Source organism: Macaca fascicularis, chromosome 5 (assembly GCF_037993035.2).
Source record: "Macaca fascicularis isolate 582-1 chromosome 5, T2T-MFA8v1.1".
NCBI classification, from domain to species: domain Eukaryota; kingdom Metazoa; phylum Chordata; class Mammalia; order Primates; family Cercopithecidae; genus Macaca; species Macaca fascicularis.
The window spans coordinates 133,899,820-133,914,425 of NC_088379.1; the positions used below are offsets into that span (position 1 = coordinate 133,899,820).

General features: G+C 35.4%; 1 protein-coding gene across 11 annotated transcripts in view; it reads right to left on the bottom strand.

Annotated features, from left to right (window-relative positions):
- Positions 1-265: 265 nt before the first annotated feature.
- SCLT1 (sodium channel and clathrin linker 1) overlaps positions 266-14,606 on the bottom strand; it is a 205,825-nt gene continuing 191,484 nt past the window's right edge. For all 11 annotated transcript variants that reach the window (XR_012435099.1, XR_012435096.1, XR_012435095.1 and 8 more), the window contains 3 exons: positions 7,691-7,769; positions 4,950-5,045; positions 266-812 (listed from right to left, as the gene is read on the bottom strand). Coding sequence is in view for 8 of the 11 variants with exons in the window: in XM_074040461.1 (XP_073896562.1) it covers positions 750-812; positions 4,950-5,045; positions 7,691-7,769 (238 nt within the window). In the remaining 3 variants the exon portion in view is untranslated. The remainder of the gene's footprint in view (positions 813-4,949; positions 5,046-7,690; positions 7,770-14,606) is intronic.

Consider the following 14,606-nt stretch of genomic DNA (forward strand, 5'->3'; position numbering starts at 1 on the left):
AACCTCTCTGCTTTAACCAACAGAAACCGGGGTGCACTAAGTTCAAACCAGAGAACAGGTACATGTATCTATGAAGATCAATAGGACTTCAATAGTTCAATGCCATGCAGTCTTAGCACCTAAGATCTCCATTTGATTAGTATTGCTTTAAGTAACATGTAAAAAACTCCTTCCAAATTCTTAAATATCAAGTTTCATAAATACTGAAAACTGTAAGTTAAAAATGAAGCACTACAATCATACATTAAAATACATGACAGCATTGTTTTAGAAAGTGCACAATTTATTACATTTATGAGTTCATAATAAAATGGATACTTAGGAACTTTAAAAATGAGTTAGAAGTAACAATTAGATGTAAAATTTTCAAATCTTGGAAACTGAAATATTAAATTCTAGAATTTTCTTAAAAACTCTTTCTTATGAAAGAGAAATTTGCATAGTTTGAAAATTATTATAGCCTTTCAAGGGAAAAAGGAGGAATTAAAAAACAGACACATTGATGAAGGCAATGAGTTCTTCTCAGCTGGTTTATTCTCCACTGAAGCTCAATATAGGATTATATTTTCTTTACTTACAGGAAGTGGTCACTGCTCTGTTTTCCAATAACCCTCAAAACAGAATAACAATGCTTACGCAAAATAACACAAGCCTTAACTATTATACTCTGCAGGCTTTACCATTTCAATACACTTCTAGTCCAACTGCTTTCCCAACTCTAAAGTTCTGTGAATGAACTATGAATATTTTTAAATATTTTCCAGATTCATCAGGGAGGCTGCTTTTCTTCTCTGCACTGTAATCACACTGAGCTGCAATTAAAATAAACAATCGGTAAGTAGTTACTTTTTCTGTGGAAAATCTTAGATTAATACAAAGTAGAATGCATCACAACCTATAAGTACTGAAAACGGTCTTATTGGAAAGGGTTTTGTAAACGATCTTTTTCTTTTTGAGGCAGTCTTGCTCTGTTGCCCAGGCTGGAGTACAGTGGTACAATCACAGCTCACTGTAGCCTTGACCTCCCAGGGTCAAGTGATCCTTCTGCTTCAGCCTCTTCAGTAGTCACTTTGCCTGGTTAATTTTAATTTTTTTCAGAGACAGGGTCTCACTACATTGACCAGACCAGCCTTGAACTCCTGGGCTCAAGCAATCCACCCACCTTGGTCTCAAAGTACTGGGATTATAGGTGTAAGCCTCTGTGCCCAGTCAGTGATCATTTTTAAATTAATATCTATTTTACTCTTAAAACTTTAAAATGTCTATTACATTAGAGAAATGCAGGTCAAATAAGACATTCGATAGCTCAGGGATGATATGCTTAGAATTGTAAAACATATTCCAGATGGATGAAACACATCTAGATAAAAGTTAATCAGGAAAGTTTCTAAAACACAAACTAATGTGAGCCAACACAATGCAAGGCTGATAATAAAGTGAAGATAGATCTTAACAAGAAAAGTCTAATAGAAAAATAATCTTTAAATGTTAGTAGGAATTGATAATATATACACATGGTAAAAAAAAAGATCTAACAGTATGAAATGGTAGACAGCATAAAGGAAGTCTCATTCCCATTGCTGTCTTTCATTCCAGACACCTCTCCAGATACAACCAGTATTTCCAGTAAAGTATGCTTCCAGAAATATTTTAAATGAGAATATATGTATTTCTTCTTTCCTTTTATTTAAAAAATGATGAAAGAATTATAAACACTTTTCATCTTGTTTTCTTTTCTTCTAAATTATCTACCTTAGAAATAGCTCTATATTAGGACTATTATACTTTATTCTTCTTAATAGCTGCAAACTATTCCTCTGTATGAATACTCCATAATTTAACTAGTCTGCTATTGTTGGGTATTTGTATGGTTTTTAATCTGTTAAAATGATAGACAACGCTTCAATCAGTATTTTTACATGTTTGCTTCCTGGCAAAAATGTTTCCAGGTGCAAGTATGGGTCAAAGGTTACATACATTTACAGTTTTTGAAAGATACTGCCAAACTGTGCTCTTATACCAACATGTGCTTATATCAATAACGTGTGAGAGTGCCAGCACAATGCATTTCCAAACTTCACGATCTGATAGGTGAAAAATGATGTGATTACAGTTTACATTTGTATTTGTCTTATAGGTGAGGGTGAACATCTTTTTAAATGTTTAAAAGCCATCTGTCCTTCTTTCTCCATAAACTTCCTTTATATATTTGTCTACTGGACTGTGGCATTTTTTGAAAACTTAGGCATCCTTCGTATGTATTTAGGGCATTAGCCTTTTGTCATATATGGTACAAATATTTTTCTCGGTTTGTCACTGACTTTATGACTTTTTCTGATGCAGATATTTGAAACTGTGAACATATTTATTATTTTTTTTCTTAGCTTCTAGGTTTTGTGTTCTTGCATTGAAAGGCTTCACCACACTGATTTAAAAAACTCATATGTTGAAAGACCACAGTATGGCATTCAACCATTTAGAGTGATACACTTAGAATGGATGAATAACATGTAGAGAAAGTTAATCAGAAAAGCACATTTAGAGCAAAGTGAATCAGCATGATTCAGGGCTTGTATTGAACCAGTAACACGATGCTGCACTGCACTATGGTAAGTGTGATGTGTCAGAGACGATAATAATTTTAAAATTTTTCTGCATTTTGTTAATATCATGCATTTAGTAGGATATTATTTCTAATAGCACTTTTTCAGTTTTTATAGGAAAATTAGAAGATTCAGAGAGGGCAAATATAAAAATTAAAAAAATAAAATGTACATCTTACAAACAAAGTTGATCACCTGGACTCATATAAAACAGAACAAATATTAACTCCAGGGAAGAAATTCCTTTTTGGGTAAGGGGAAAGTGCCAAATGATTACCTTCCATCTTCAAATAGGAACAGAAGGGAAGGAGACAAGCTTAGGGAAAGATTTGTTACAGAACAATTCGTGAAGTGGTTACTGACAAAACATTTTAAAAAGGTTACTTAAAAGAATGGTGGAATCTTTCCCATTGGAGAGTTTAAACAACAGAAGAAACATCAGTACTAGACTGTTTAGGTTTAATTTTTTCAGGGAGGAAACTAATCTAGATGCTAACTGGTTATATAATTAATGTCCTGTAATTGTACCGTTTTTACTATAGAACTCAAGGTAGCTGATTTTACGTAGACATTTTCTTTGCCATTTGCCTTAAAAAAGGTAAATGAGAAGCTTTAAAGATTATGATATAGAAATTTAATTTCTTATATATCCTTCTAAATATCTACTTATCACTAAGGGAAATGCTTTACATGTGTTAATTCTTTTGATCCTTTAATAACCATATGAGGGAGGTGTTATTATCCTATATTAAACATGAGGAAACTGAGGCTTAGAGAAGTTGAAATTGCCCAAAGTCACATGACTACTTAATGGCACTAAATGGCACTAAGGGATTTGCCTGACACCGAAACACATACTCTCCAGATACTGTCCAGTGCACCTAACTTCTGTTACCTTATAACTTAATATGTTCTTAAATAATTGGCTAACCCATTAGTTAATTCATAACTTCATCAGACATAAAAATTATTTGACAAGGCTGTAATTACTTTCAAGAGGGAGAGGAACAGAAGGATAAATTATTACTAAATTTTCTTTAAGTGGCATGCCATGTTCATAACAGAAGTAGATTTTAAAAAATCTGTAAATATCATGAACATAAACTGAATTCAGCAAGCAGAGTGGCTTTACTATGTATAAAATGCTGTAGTAGTTAAGAATATTAATTTTGATTGAAATAATACATTTATAAGCAAATATAATTAATAATATAGTAATTTGATTTGTTTTTATTTTCTTGCCTGCCCTATGTATCCATCCATTTCAACTGTCTGTTTCTAGTCTATCTTTATAATCACTGAACTGGTCTCATTTTGTTCCTCATAAGAGGGACTATTGCTCCTACTTTATAATCAAGGGCCCACTTCATTTATATGATGTGTGTGTATTAAGAGAAATTATCCCTTAGTATTTCATTGATATTCTGCATTTTCTACTCTATTTCCCACTGGACAACTTTTATATTGTATTTTAGATTTTTTTGGTCATATGAAAATATGCATTAAGTAAATTAACCTGTAAGCCAAGGAAATTTTTTTCCACTGAAAAGTAAAATAAAAACAAAGGCAGAGAATTTGAAATATTACTTTCAAAGCAATATTATCTACTTTCAAATCTGTTAGTGAATATCTGCCTAGTTTTAGACAGAATATAATTCCAGAGCAGTGTTGTATAACAGAACTTTTTGTTATGACAGAAATGTTCCATATCTACGCTGTCCAATGTGATAGCCCTAGCTACATACGGCTATTGAGCACTTCAAATCTGACTAGTATGACTGAGGATCTCAATTTTAAATTTTATTTAATTTAAATTAATTTAAATATAAATAGTGGCCTGTGGCTAGAGGTTATGATAGTTAAGACAGTATATTTCTTTTCTTTCTTTTTTTTTTGTTGAGACAGGGTCTCACTCTGTCCGCCAGGCTGGAGTGCAGTGGTAGAAGCATGGCTCACTGCAGCTTCGCTTCTTGGGCCCAAGCCATCCTCCTGCCTCAGCCTTCTGAGTAGTTGGAACCACAGGTATGCACCACTATACTTGGCTAATATTTAAAATTTTTTGTACAGAAAAGGTATTGCCATGTTTCACAGGCTGGTCTTGAACTCCTGGCCTCAAGTGATCCTCCTGCCTAGGCCTCCCAAATTGCTGGTGTTACAGTTGCGAACCACCACGCAGAGCTTATTTTTGTTTCCAATGTTTACTTTTTCAACCTCACATATTAAAGGGATTAATTTTAAAATATATTAATCTAGTAAAAATAAACTATTAAGTTCTCTGGGAACTTCTAAAAAACTTATCTTATCTTTGAACTGTTTACTATCTAGGGATAAGAGGATGCTCCCTACCTGCTGGGAAGCTGAAGCAGCTCTCTCTTCTGCCTGACTTAGGCGCCTTTGAAGTCTGTTGGCTTTTTCTCGATGCTCTAGAATTAGCTTTTCATTCTATTAAGGGGAAACAGAAAACAAGTTAGAAATCCATATGTGATATGGAGATGTTTTGTGGAATAATCAATGAAAAATCTGGACATCATTTTACCACTTATAAAATACAAATAATATTATCTCAAAATTTACATTTTTTCAAGTTATGAGCTTTAAAATAAAACTTAGCTTTACATTCTTAATAAATTGTTTTCTTTCTCCCACATGCCAGCAAAGAAAGTGAATTAACAAATCTCAAAGCAAAATGACTCGGAAGAATAAGACTTTCAATTTGTGAAGATCACGGCTTCAGAATCACCTGGACTGTGAAAACACAGACTGCTGGGCCTTACAACCAGAGCTTTAGTAGGGTTGGGATGAACTGTTTCTGTATGTTCCCCAAGACATCTGCATACTCCAGCGTCTATTAGGGTCAACACAGCTATTAGGTACTGTCATGGGTTAAATTGTGTCCTAACCCCCAGTACCTATGAATATGACCTTGTTTGGAAATAGAGTCCTTGCAGATGATCAAGTTGAGATGAGATCACTAGAGTGGACCATAATCCATATGACTGATGCCTTCATAAAAGGGGAAATTTGGACACAGAGACATACATGTACAAAGGAAAGACAAGTTGAACACAGAGAGAACACAATCTCCACGCCAAGGAACGTCTGAGGCTACCAGAAGCTGGGAGAAAGGCATGAAACAGATTCTCTCTCACAGCTCTCAGAAGGAACCAACAATGTCAACACCTCAATTTTGGACTTCTAGCCTCTGGAACTAAGAGACAATTATTTTCTGTTGTTTAAGGCACCCAGTTTCTAATACTTTGTTATGGCAAGAACTATACAGGCATCACGAATACAAAGCTGTCACAACATACTGTCATGCAGACAAGTCCAAATAATTTATCAATTAAAAAATGGATTAGCTATCTCCATACTTACTAGCCTGGTTATAGTACATCTGAGAAAGTATTTTTGTACAACTAGAATTGTTAAACAGTTTTTCTGGCACTTATCTGAATGAGATAATAATACAAGCCTAATCAGGAAGAGTTAGAAAGACACATTTTCTTTCTTTCTTTTTTTTTTTGAAAAACACATTTTCTATGAAGAATCAGAAACTTATAGTTCCCATGTACTAACATACAAGTGATAAGAATGAATGTTGTGGCTATGACAGTAATATAAAATATTGAAATAACAGTATCCTGCTAAAATGAGCTTATTATATTTCTTTTTTTTTTTTTTTTTTTTTTTTTTTGAGACGGAGTCTCGCTGTGTCTCCCAGGCTGGAGTGCAGTGGCGTGATCTCGGCTCACTGCAAGCTCCGCCTCCCGGGTTCACGCCATTCTCCCGCCTCAGCCTCCCAAGTAGCTGAGACTACAGGCGCCCGCCACCACGCCCGGCTAGTTTTTTGTATTTTTAGTAGAGACGGGGTTTCACCATGTTAGCCAGGATAGTCTCGATCTCCTGACCTCGTGATCCACCCGCCTCGGCCTCCCAAAGTGCTGGGATTACAGGCTTGAGCCACCGTACCCGGCCATTATATTTCTTATTATGCCCAAAAGTAAAATGAAATGTTATGAAGAGAACTATATTGGCTGGTCCAATTTACCAAGATGTTTAAATCTGTAGCCTTTAAATTTTAAGAAGCACATCACATGCTAGAGAAAACATGGGGGAAAAATTCTATCATCTGTAATAATCATTTTCGTATTTATAATCAGACTTCATATAATGCAACTTCTTCTATACTGCTACCATAATGGCTGAGGAACAGTTTAGATAGGATACATCCTAATATATGCAACTGTTCCTTTTCTGTTCTCATTTTGGTTGCTTTTGATCTTCCTATATTATTAACATTACTGTACTGAATATCTTCTTTTAAATTTTTCTGTATTGTAAATTACTTCATCAGAATAGATATCTGGAAGTGGGAGCTACCTGAAAGATTATTTTAATGGCTATTCCTTAAATAATTTCTAAATGGCTCATATCAGTTCATAATGCCATGATGCTTAGGAGTAATGATTTCACTATGGTTCCTATAGTAGACCACAAAGATGGAGTAGACCATGTACTCAGGGAAATTCCAACAAACATTTGAAGTTAGAACATCAAATGAAGATGAACATCAAATGAAGAGATCTAAAAAGCCCCAATCATAATCCAAAAATTGTTTACTTTTTGAACGCCTCAAGGAAAAAAACTTGAACTCTTGCTATATTTAGTTCTAAGTCATAAATCTAAATATATTTTAATATATTACAGTAGGCAAAAGTATTTTTTATGTGATGTGTCTTTTGGGATGGATTAAAATGAAAAAAGATGAATGGGTTAAAAAATAATTTTAGAGATGAATAAGAATAAAGGGGATCCTAATACATTCTCTGAAATACTACAAAAGTTCTATTGGTAAAACAGAAATAAGAGCTCTACCTTTTATTATTTACATATGATGAATCTGATGAATCACTGACGTTCAAAGCTTTTATTCACATTATATTGCGTGTCGGCTTTTAGGGTTATGGATGATTTCTGTATTGTTATTTCCAAGTAGAGAAATAATTTGGATTTGGCTCAGGTAAAATTCTATAACATGTGTATCAAGCTGCAGCAGAAAGCACTTCCCAGGGGAGTCATTATCTTACCTCAACTACCTTTTCATTTGCCATTTCCAGCTGAGAAAGCAGCTCTTGGGTATGAAGTTTCTGTCGACTCAACTCACTCCTATTAATCAAAAGACAGCACCAAAAAATCCATTAATATAATTGTTCCAAATAGAAAACTGAATCTTTATTAGCAAGATACATGTTCATGATTTGAACAAAAATATCATCTTCATGTGCAAAATAAAGTCACTTACTAATAGACCATACCTCAAAGGACTCATTTATTTCTTTTTAATAAAATACACATATATTCTAGAGATCAGTTGCACAACAATGTGTATATATGTAACACTATTGAATTGTACAGTTAAAAATTGTTAAGGTGGTAAGTTTTATGTGTATTTTATCATAATTAAAAAAATTTTATCACAATTAAAATGGTAAATTTTGTTATGTATATTTTGCCAAACTAAAAAAAACAAAATAAAAACACATATTTTAAAAGTACAAAAGTATCTTCAATATTATTTGGAGATACTATTAGACACTAAAATAAAAGCATACTCATATCAAAAAGATACAGTATTTATTACTACAAAATCTCGTAAGCTACTGTGCTTCTTAGCTATAGTATGTGTTTTTTTTTTTTTTTTAAATGAGACGGAGTCTCACTCTGTAGCCCAAACTGAAGTGCAGTGGCATGACCTTGGCTCACTGCAACCTCTGCCTCCCAGGCTCAAGTGATTCTTGTGCCTCAGCCTCCAGAGTAGCTGGGACTACAGGCATGCACCACCACGCCTGGCTAATTTTTTGTATTTTAGTAGAGATGGGTTTTCACCATGTTGCCCAGGTTGGTCTCCAACTCCTGAGCTCAAGCAACCCGCCCTCTTCGGCCTCCCAAAATGCTGGGATTATAGGCATAAGCCACCATGCCCAGCCTTAGTATGCATTTGTAAGATTCATATACAGTGCTTTTTAGGGGAGCTCAACTCTTAGAAATTTAAGGCAACATTAATTACTCCAGTATCACTTCAGTGCGGTACAGTTAGAATTCTTATTCATGTTTTGGTTGTAAATGTACTGTATTTTACTCATTCATATCATTTATGCTTCATTACCTAAAAGTATCTTATGCACAGAACTGTCTTCTTTGTTGTTGTTCAACATATAAGTATTATACTGCTTTTAGTCAAAAGTCACTTCAAGAGTTTCAGGTTAAGGGTACATACAATGTAGCATTAAAAATAACTTAATCTGAACAAAGATCAGATAAATTTGTGAGTATTACATATAATGAATCAATGACATTCAAAGCTTTTCTTACTGTGTGTGAACTTTTAGGGTTATGGATGGTTATGGATGATTTCTGTATCATTATTTCCAAGGAGAGAATTAATTTGGATTTGGCTCAGGTGAAATTCTTGATTCAGTATTGGCTTTTATCCTTTGACCTTATTTGTGCTTCTGAAATCAATCAAAAGATTAGCTCTTCCAAAATAACTTAAGCTTTGATTTTTTTCAAAGGAGCCAGCAAACAGCCTACAAATTTGGTAAGCCTCTGAAGTGTCCTATTATTGAGTGAATAGTTGTTAAAAATAGCAAGTAATCTGTTATAAATATATAAAACAAAAAGCAATGCCATCCACTATTCAATTATACAAATAGTTACTGAACATTCGTTATAGGCCAGGTGCAAGATACGTGGTGGCAAACATAGTTGTTGTCATCATAGAACTGACAGACTACGAGGGAGATCGGTTATTCTAACTCAGTAATTTCATAAATACAGGTTCACTGACTATGAGGGGTTTGAGTATCTATCATTAATTCCATGACAGATAAAGCCAAATATATTGTTTTAGCTTTGAGTGATAATAACAAAATATAATAAATTATTATGCTTACTTTAAAGTATCTTCTGCAGCTTAAAATTATTGCCCAACCATCCCCCCAACAACATAAGAAAAAAACCAACTAAAGAATGATAAATAAAATGACTAGTGTCCAGTCTTCTAGGTCAAATGTAATTAAAGGTGAAAGTTATACATATTAGTGCTGATGAAAAAGAAATTGTGAGTATAATTTAGATTAAGATGAAACAATGATCACATTTATAAAGTTAGCCGACATTCAGTTTACACAAAACATTTCAGGGAAACACCTACTTGTATAATTTCATGCCTAAACTATTCTTCAGTTCTTACTCAAGATAATCTGAATGATGGATAGTAATAATTTTCCACAATATTTAAGATCACAAAGACATAAATCATTAAATGAAAGTATACTTTAAGTTACCCTTAATCCACATAAATATTTATCTCTTTATAGGTCAAGCTCTGTCTCCCCCACTGGATGGTGAGCAACTTTGTTACTCATCTTTGTACTCAACAAAGCTTGGCAAATAATAGTGAAAATGATGTGATGATGATAATAAGAGCAAACATTTCCACAGTATTTGCTTACAATGTGCCAGACACTGTTGTAGGTGCTTTCATAAATTAATTTAATATTTAGTTTGCATGACTAATATATGAAATTCTCATTTTTTTTTTTTTTGAGATGGAGTCTTGCTCTGTCGCCCAGGCTGGAGTGCAGTGGTGCCATCTCGGCTCACCGCAAGCTCTGCCTCCCAGGCTCATGCCATTCTCCTGCCTCAGCCTCCCAAGTAGCTGGGAATACAGGCGCCCACCACCATGCCCGGCTAATTTTTGTATTTTCAGTAGAGATGAGGTTTCACCGTATTAGCCAGGATGGTCTCAATCTCCTGACCTCGTGGTCTGCCCTCCTTGGCCTCCCAAAGTGTTGAGATTACAGGAGTGAGCCACCACACCCAGCCCTGAAATCCCAATTTTTACATATGAGAAAATTAAAAGACAGAAATTAAAAAAATAAGTAACTTGCCTAGGATCACATAGCTTGTCAGGTTTTTTTGTTTGTTTTTTGAGACAGGGTCTCACTCTGTCACCCAGGCCAGAGTGTAGTGGCACAATCACAGCTCACTGCAGCCTCCACCTCCCAGGCTCAGGTGGTCCTCTTGCCTCAGCCTCCTGAGTAGCTGAGCCTACAGGTGCATGCCATCATGCCCGGCTAGTTTTTTTGTATTTTTTGTAGAGACAGGGTTTTGCCATATTATTGCCCAGGTTGATCTAGAACTCCTGGGCTCAAGCAGTCCTTCCACCTTGGCCTCCTGAAGTGTTAGGATTACAGGCGTGAGCCACCGCATCTGGCTACTTGTCAGCTGTAGAGTCAAGATTAAAAAAAACTTGGCCCTTTGATTCCAAAGTCTGTGCTCTTAACCACTGCCCTATACTGCAACATGGAAGGTAAATAATGAAAGTTCGTTGAATAACACACACACATACACACACACACGCAGAGAGTATATGTGTGTGTGTATGTGTATTAGGCCTTCTAGGAATATGAAAATTTATATACTTACTTGGAAACCTAACAATTAAATTTTTACTTCAGACTTCTTCCCTAAAAGTCCAGTCTTAAACTCAAACTTAACAAGCCTAATATCAAGCTTTTTGCATTGTCTCACAAATCTACTTCTCATCCTGCTGCTCAGTTTTTATACTGACATCTCCGCTCTAGGTGTCTAGGTTAAAAAGTTTAAAGTCAACTCCTATTTCTCACTTTGTCCTTCTTTTTTTTGTGAGACAGTCTCGCTCTGTCTCCCAGGCTGGAGTGCAGTGGCATGATCTCAGCTCACGGCAACCTCCACCTCCCCCAGTTCAAGTAATTCTCCTGCCCCAGCCTCACCAGTAGCTAGGATTACAGGCACCCACCACCATGCCCAACTAATTTTTGTAGTTTTAGTAGAGATGGGGTATCACCATGTTGGCCAGGCTGGTATCAAACCCCTGACCTCAGATGATCCACCCACCTCGGCCTCCCAAAGTGCTGGGATTACAGGCATGAGCCACTGCGCCCAGCTTCTCACTTTGTCTTAAATGCAACTTCTCATTTACCCTGAAAGAGACTCTCTCTTTGATAGGTCTCTTGCATCTATTTTTCATTCCTATCCAGTGTTACCATCCCAATTCAAGTTCTTAGAACTTAATTCTTAGATTTATTGTAGTAACAAGCTGCTTGGGTTTCTCAATATCAAGTGAAACAATATATGTAAAGTACTCTACCACAGGGCATATGAATGCACTCAACCGATACAGTGGGTTTCCCTCTCTAAACCATGTATCTCTAGCATATTTCTCTTTCCAAAACACCACTTTAATAATTTGCTTCCTTGAGCTATACTCTTCAATGGCTCTCAGCTATTGGACAAAATAGTCCAAATTCCTGAGAATGTCATAAGCTCCTTCAAAATTTTGTGTAACTTATCTTTCCAACCTTATCTCCAGTAGGAACCTTCCACACTTCAGTTGGGCTCTCATTGTTTCGAAAACAAACTGCATATGTATTACCTCAGGATCAGGCTTATGTCATTTTTTAGATTGTGTTTTTCAGATTTCCCATTAGAATTCTTCCCATTCTTTAAGACTGCACCCTTGTCTCCCTTCTTTTCAGGTCTCCTTTCCATTCATTTTAATCCGGACAGTTTTCTTTACACATCAAATCTTTATGATATTGAATACTTATTTTATGTATGAGAGATTTATCAATCCTGTATTATAATGCTAGTGCTTTACATATATGTACACACACATACATACATACATTCTCCTAAATGGAATAGGAACTTTTTTTGTTGTTTTGAGATGGGGGTCTCACTCTATTGCCCAGGCTGGAGTGCAGTGGTATAATAATGGCTCACTGCAGCCTTGACCTTCTGGGCTCAAGTGATCCTCCCACCTCAGCCTCCCAAGCAGCTGGGACTACAGGCATGCACCACCATGCCTGGCTAATCTTATGTTTTGTAGAGATGATGTTTCATTATGTTGTTCCGGTTGGTCTCAAACTCATGGGCTCAAGACAGCCTCCCACCTCGGCTTCCCAAAGTGCTGAGATTACAGTTGTGAGCCACCATACCCAGCAGAAACTTTTAAAAGAAGAATTATTTTTAGTTGCCACAATATCTACCACACTGCTTTACACATCCAAATGGAGTCACGTATCACTTAATAATAGGAATACATTCTGAGAAATTTATCATTAATTTTATTGTTGTATGAACATCACAGAGTGTGCAACACAAACCTAGATGGTAAAGTCTACTACACACCTAGGTAAAATATTAATAGTATAGCCTACTGCTCCTAGGCTCCAAACCTGTACAGCATGTTACTGTACTGAAGACTGTAAACAATTTTAACAGTGTAAGTATTCGTGTATCTACACATAGAAAATGTACAGTAAAATATTGTATAAAAGATAAAAAATGGTACATCTGTATGGGTACTTACCATAAATGGAGCTTGCACGACTGGAAGTTGCTATGGGTGAGTCAGTGAGTGAGTGGAGAGTGAATGGGAAGGCCTAGGACATTATTTTACACTGCTGTAGACTTTACAAACACTGTATACTGAGGCTACACTAAATTTATAAAAACATATTTTTTTTCTTCAACACTAAATTAACCTTAGCCTACTATAACTTTTTACTTTATAAAATTTTTAATTTTTTAACTTTTGACCCTAAACACAAAAATACAGCTGTACAAAAATATTTTTTCTCTATATCCTTATTCTTTGAATTTTTTGTTAAAAACAAAGACACCAACATACACATTAGATGATGCCTACACAGGGTCAGGATTATCAGTATCAGTGTCCTCCACCTGTACATCTTGTCTCACTGGAAGGTTTTCAGGAGTAATAACACACAGGGCGCCGTCATCTCCTTTGATAGCAACGCCTCCCTCTGGAATACATCTCTTGAAGGACTTGCCTAAGGCTGTTTTACAGTTAACTTAAAAAAAACACGTAGGAGTATGCTCTTAGATAATAAAAAGTACAGTAGAGTAAACACATAGACCAGTAACATAGCTCTTGATTATCAAGTATCATGTACTATACATAATTGCATATGCTATAATTTTATAAGACTGGCAGTGCAGTCGTTTTGTTTAGCATCGCCATAAACCCCTGAGTAATGCATTGCATGAAGACATTATGACAGCTATGATGTCAATATGCAACAGGAATTTTTCATCTCCTTTATAATCTTACGAGACTACTATTATATATGTGGTCCATCGTTGACCAAAATGTTATGTGGCCATTACCATATTTGCTGATTTATGGCTGAATTTCCAATTTTCTAAAATTAGAAAAGTTCTAATTTTCTAAATTATAGAAAACATAGCAGTTAGAACATTTTAATCCTTGTTTGCTCAAGATTTACTGAGGAATTTATCAGAAAAACCATATTTTAGATAAAGACTACTGGTATTTATTTAGACTTATTTATATTCTTGTTTCTCCAAAGAAAGTGAAGTGGCTAAGCTTATTTTTCATTCAAGCATTTCTTTCAACCTTACAGTTTTCTTCCAAATGAAATTTTAGAAGGTATTAAAGGGTGAAGAGAAAAGTGATTTCACCAACTCTATCCCCTGAGACTTTCCTAGAGCCTTCCTGTCAGTACTTTGTAACTTATTTCTCTGTCAGGATATTTCATTGCAGGGATAAAGGAAAGACCCAGGAGGATGATTCGACTCTTTGTTATCTACAAGACATTTTCCCTTCATTAGAGAAAATAATTGAGAGTTCCCTGTATCACGAGTAATTTAGGATAAACATTAAATAAGACTTTCCAGAAAGTTTCACAGTGGTATGACAGTTGAAACACATGCTCAGTAAGACTATATAATCTCTTCCCTGGAAATCTTTAAGAACAGAAACATTCAAGGGGAACATCACACACCGGGGCCTGTTATGGGGAGCGGGTAGGCGGGGGAGGGATAGCATTAGGAGATATACCTAATGTAAATGACGAGTTAATGGGTGCAGCACACCAACATGACACATGTATACATATGTAACAAACGTTG